General features: G+C 26.3%; 1 protein-coding gene across 1 annotated transcript; it reads left to right on the plus strand.

Moving 5' to 3' along the window:
• Window positions 1-6: 6 nt before the first annotated feature.
• Window positions 7-1,791, plus strand: LOC126895855 (ubiquitin-conjugating enzyme E2 N). The gene is made up of 2 exons (XM_050668133.1): window positions 7-501; window positions 1,008-1,791. The coding sequence occupies exons 1-2, from the start codon at window positions 404-406 to the stop codon at window positions 1,363-1,365; spliced, it is 456 nt and encodes a 151-aa protein (XP_050524090.1). The 5' UTR covers window positions 7-403; the 3' UTR covers window positions 1,366-1,791.
• Window positions 1,792-6,170: the final 4,379 nt, after the last annotated feature.

A 6,170-nucleotide genomic window follows, 5' to 3' on the forward strand; every position in this document is an offset into this window, starting at 1 on the left:
AATAGCGGTAGCTGCAGCCCTTGGAAACAAATACTATTCATTTTAGTTAGATTACAGAAAATAACTTTTTCTCGATATTCGCCAAAATCTGTGAAAAATTAGATTTTTGAGTTATCATTAATAACAGCCAATACATCATATACGTCTAATTGACATGTTTTCGTTTCGTGATACTGCATCTTAATTTTTTATTGTAGACACATGCATATTAAATTTGATTGTGTAGTAATGTTTTTCTGAAGATAAACGAAGTGAATAAATATTAAGATCTTCGTGTGAATTTTAGGAAATCTGCTTCTATTTAATTCAATAACTACGAAACCAGCGAATTTATCAAAATCATAGACAAGTTAACTAAACATACAGCTATTTCTTTTTATAGTTTACAATTTAAATCGGTAATATGTCAGCTTTACCACGAAGAATTCTAAAAGAAACGCAACGTTTAATGCAAGAGCCCGTGCCAGGTATTAGTGCTCAACCTGATGAGGGTAATGCACGGTATGTAAAATTAAAAATATACTTATTTCATTTAGACTAACATTTCAAACATTGTTATTTAATGATAGATAAGTATATTTTGTCCTAATAAAATTTCTTCATTTAAAGTAGTTCATTGTTCTATCTTAATTATTTGTAACGTAACTATTATTTTAATTTATAATTTTTAAAATGCTGTTTAAAAATTTATAAAACTTTCTTTTTTACTATATAATCAGTTTTTATATTTTGAAATAAAATAGTTTTGATTCCAAAAATTAATGCTAAAAATTTACATGTTATACAGCAAATGTAGTAAATATATGTTTTTGATTATCATAATACAATAGCTAATTTTAAACTGAAATTAATGTAATAATTGATTGTTTATAATTATTTGATTTTCAAATACATTTTTTTAAGCTAATTATGTGAATTAAAAAAATTTAAATCAAATTTCCTAAAAAAATTTTTATAGACTAATTTTACTAAGTATACCATTATTTAAAGCTATATTTATTTTACAGATATTTTCATGTTAAAGTAACTGGCCCAGAAGACTCACCGTTTGAAGGTGGTTTGTTTAAACTTGAATTATTTTTGCCTGAAGATTATCCTATGTCTGCTCCTAAAGTTCGTTTCATCACAAAAATCTATCACCCTAATATTGATAGATTAGGTCGAATATGTCTTGATATATTAAAAGATAAATGGTCACCTGCATTACAAATTCGTACAGTTCTCTTATCAATTCAAGCTTTACTTAGTGCACCTAATCCTGATGATCCATTGGCTAATGATGTAGCTGAGTTGTGGAAAGTAAATGAAATTGAAGCCATACGCAATGCCAAAGAATGGACACGCATGTATGCTACAGAAAATTAATCAGAATTAAGAAAAATAATTTAAAATGAAAAAAAAAGTTATTATAATAAGTACTCGGAATGAAAATCATTGTAAATCGAGCAATATACTTTATATATATTTTCCATCAGTTATCCTTTAGCAAAAGGGAATTTATTAATAATTATAGTAAATGGTCTTAAAGAAATTTGTTAAAACTCTTTGATTCCTTTTTTTTATTTTTGAAAATGTACGTTTCACTATGAAGTATGTAAAAAACATAATATCTTATAAAAGGGTATGGATTTTATTAATTTGTTCACTAAAGTTATACATCCATATTACTTTCTAGCGAGCAATAGTAAAATGTGTACATATGATATGTATACTAATATTGATATTGTACTGCTTTTTTTGTTTCGAATTTGTCCATAATATTTAGATACACATTATTATTATTTATTATCACCAATGTTATTACTTATTACCAAAATTCCATAATTTTGTGTCAATAAAACTTATTTTAAGATTAAAATTCTTAAATCAATATTTAATTAAAATACTTCCACTATAACTTATAAATGCCAAATAACTATCCTATTGCTTTTTGTTTTATCTCAACATGTTTAAATATTTTGTTATTTCGTTAATTTGTTATAAGAAAAGAATCAAAAAATTTATTGCTTTTTTCATAACTAGATATCTGTATTTATGATAATTATGTAGTTATAATTTAAGTAGTATTTTGATCACTACTTTAACTGCCATTCAGAAACTTTTTAATCAAAATTTAAGTTTATTTTAAGTTGTAAAATAACAAAAAAATAACTTATTGCATTATTTTTTTGTTAAAAATTTAATAATTTTTTTTTTTTTAATCAAAATAGCATATTATATAGAGGTAATATAAAATAATGTATAATATGTTGTATACATAACAAAATTGGTATAAATGTATTCAATTTGCAAGTCTTTAGAGTGTACTAATAAGTCGTTGCATCTTTCTCTCAAGTAAATTTTAAACTACTTAATTTCAGAAGCCATTCAATATAAAACATTGGTATAGACCGTTGATAATAAGCTTTATATATCAAAGTTCTCAACAAATATGGCAATAAATTAAAAAACTTGATTTTTTATTATTAAGCATTTTTAATTTAGATTTTATTGCTTTTATTAAAGTTATTTTTCGTTGAAAAATCAAAAATTTCGTTTGAATCTAAAAACTATTTAGAAAATCATTAAACATACATATATAGTAGAAAATAAATTATATTTTTTCTTGATAAAGTGATTTATTACCATATCTGTTGCATATGTCAATATACAGATACAGTGTGAAGTGTAGGATTAGACTGTTTATGAAATAAACAGTCCATTGTTCATTTTTAATAAAAATATATGTTCATATAAATCACTATAACACATACTATTTTATGTATGAATGATATCGTTGAAGAGATGATATAATTATTATAAGAGAAAAATAATAAATTAAAACTTGAAGCAATCGTAAGGATCTATGTGATTAATTGAATTTGATTGAACTAGATAAAATATGGAGTTCAATAAACCAGCCTTTCTGAAATGACGGGTAATTTAATTTAAAACTTTAAAATATTTAAACAAGAGCTTCAAATTTATTTTAATACAACTGAATGTTATTCAAAAAAGAAAGTGACTCGGGTAGCGATTCTATTAAACTTATTAGGAACAGATGGATTAAAAGTATAAAATACTCTAAAAGTGAAAAAAGAGACAGTGTGCGATATTCTGAAAGCATTAGAAAAAATGAAATTATGGAACATTATAAATTTTTTACTCGCAATCAATGCGTTAAAGAACCATTTGAGAATTTCTACACAGGTTTGAGAGAATTGATCAAAACATAAATGTGAGAATAAATTATTAAGAACTCAGATTGTACTTAGTATTTCAAATAAAGATGTCCAAATTAGTTTTTTAAGAGAGGACTTGTCATTAGAAAAAGTGATTAATCATTGTTGTGCTGCAGAGCAAACTGAAATTAATAGAAGGGTCATACAAGTAGATAATACCAAATTGTTGTTCAACAAGGAAACAAATTCAAATGGTCAATCATCAGAAAAGACCAATTCTAAATCAGGTTTTAAAAATGTATAATATAATAAAATGTTGTGTAAAAAATTTAGTAGTAAGTCAAAAAAATATTAATTATTTTATAAATAATTGTACAAGAAGTGGCAAAAATCATAAGATTGATGTGTCTTGCATTTGGTAAAAAATGTAATAACTGTGGTATATTAAATCAAGATTATGTGTAAGAAAAAAAAAGATATTAATGATAAAAAACAAATTAGTAGTATAGAAAATGTTGATAGTACTGAATATTATGAGTCATTAGATGTGCTTGAAATTATGAGTTCTAGTGAAGAGAGTAAAATTAATAGATTATGAATTAGAGAAATTGTAATTAATGATCATCATACATTAATAAAACTTGACACTTGTGCAGAGATAAATGTTATGTCTGTTTAATTATATAATAAATTTAAAAAATTGAATCTAAATAAAAGCAATATAATTAAATTAAAACAAATAGTATAACTATTTTCACGGTTATAACTTTGAGGTTTTGTCGTGAAACTCTTTGAACTTTATATCTTAATCAAATAATTTTACATTTATGAGATATTTACTGACCTCCTGGTTTACTGAACGTTCAATATTTAATTTTTGTTGTGTGTAAACAATAGGAAGCCACGAACCTTAAGATCAGTAGGGTATTTTGGGCAAAATTTTAGGAGCAAGTGCTTGGGATATTTAAATACAAGAAATACTAATAAAATAATTATACGAAGTATGGGTCAAACGTGTTAACCGTTCTGAGTGGTAGCTAACAAAGAAAGTAATAACTCCAAGTGGCTTAAGATAGGCAATAAATACTATTTGCATTTTTAGGGCTGCAAGTTGTGACGAAATATTTCCTGCACTTCTACAAGAGGGACTAGATCGAATCGTCCTCCATTTCTGCGACATATTTAGAGCATGCCTAGCCTACGGTTATCAAACCGAAAGGCAGGATGGGGTTTATACCTAAACCTATCCGTGCTAACTACTATGAAGCAAAATCCTATAGACCAATAAAGCTCACTTGATTTCTTCTTAAGACTACGGAGAATCTTAATGATAGGTATATAAAAGAAGGGCGTAGCTATAGTAGTGGTGGGTAAATTCTCAGACACAATTATAGGCTTAGCATAGCTAAGATTGAACACTATACACATGCGGTGTAGTAAGTACAGACTAGCTGTTACTCCAAACAAAGAAGAGGTAATATGTTTACTAGGACAAGAACAAAACTTGACAGTCTTGGTACACTTAGCCTGAATGGACAAGGAATTGATTTTAAGTCAGAAGTGACCTACTTAGGTATTATTCTAGACAATAAGCCAAGATGGATATCACGTATTGAGGCAAGAGTCAAACTTATGAATGGGGAATGGACCACTTTACTAGGTAAAGAGGGTTTGTAATTTATACAGGCGGCTTTAAGAAATCAGGAAAGGTAGGTACTGGAATTTGAGGAATAAAACCTTGCATAAATATCAGCATGATAATGGGCACAATACCCTCTGTATTCCAAGCTGAGGTAATAGCAATACTAGTAGAACCTTCTAGTATTCAAGAAAAATGCAGAAAACACCTTTTTTAGACTAGAAACAGTGGTAGAACTTGTCGAGCAATCCATCATCAAAGTACTACCCAGAAAATAATTTAGAGAAAAACACAAGAAAATATGGTGTTATCTTGTGGTACCTAGGAATTAAAAATGTTTATTAAGATTTCCGGTCTACTACTAAGACATTTTAATAACATAACTAGATATTAAATAAGCACTTTAACTGGACTACTGACAGGACACGGTAATCTGCTTAATTATCTCTACACAATAGGAGTGACAGAATCACTACTGTGCTAGAAGTGTGGAACAGAAGAGGAAGATTAATTTCACATAATGTGTGAATGTGATACTCTGGCCACATTATGATCTAAACATTTGAGAAAATATTTTTCTGAAAAAGAATATATCAAAAACCTATAACCCCAAGAGATAATTAATTTTGCTTAAGAGACAGAACTCTTAGAATATATAAAGGTGCGTCCTAAGAGGACGTACTATGTTTAGTCTAGGTATTTAATAATACAACAACACTTCAGTAGAAAAACTTATATGAAGAAACCGAACAAATATAATTCGGAAAGAGGTGTACATAATGAACCTATAGGTCTGAGTGCATGGACAGTTCATGGCCATCTCTATAACTACTAAAACTAAACAAAATACGAGAACCAAATAGGATAATTAATTGGATGCTAACTTCTGGAAAAATCTGCAAACATTATCCCTAAAAATAATCATTATTTAAACTTTATCATTAACCATAAATTAATAAATATTGACGTGTTGTAATGTATGTTTTTATATAAATATATGTATTTGATTTTATTGAAAATTAACCATGTACTCCATATTTAAAAAAAAAGATCTATTTCGATGTATAATAATAATAAATAATAACTCATAACATCATTGCATTTTCAAAATTTACATATACATTTATCTATATAAATTAAATATATTTCAAATAAATTACTAAAAATTGATTTATATAACTTTTACTTTAATCTTCCACATATATCCATAGATAAATTGCACTTTGCCCTAACTTTAAGCATATTATTTTTAAATAACAAATAAAATATTAATTCATAATAATAAAATGTTGAATCTAGAATATTTTATAAAAAAAAACATTATGTTAAAGAATATGATTTTTGAAAGAAAAAAAAATTAATCATATTGT

This window comes from Daktulosphaira vitifoliae, unplaced genomic scaffold (genome assembly GCF_025091365.1).
Source record: "Daktulosphaira vitifoliae isolate Bord-2020 unplaced genomic scaffold, ASM2509136v1 Scaffold_1, whole genome shotgun sequence".
Classification (NCBI taxonomy): Eukaryota; Metazoa; Arthropoda; class Insecta; order Hemiptera; family Phylloxeridae; genus Daktulosphaira; species Daktulosphaira vitifoliae.

What these genes read in the sequence shown, in the direction of transcription:
- LOC126895855 (XM_050668133.1), top strand. Translation starts at nt 404, where the DNA reads ATGTCAGCTTTACCACGAAGAATTCTAAAAGAAACGCAACGTTTAATG. An exon ending in CCTGATGAGGGTAATGCACG is followed by an intron (nt 502 to 1,007) that starts GTATGTAAAATT and finishes TTTATTTTACAG; the next exon opens with ATATTTTCATGTTAAAGTAA.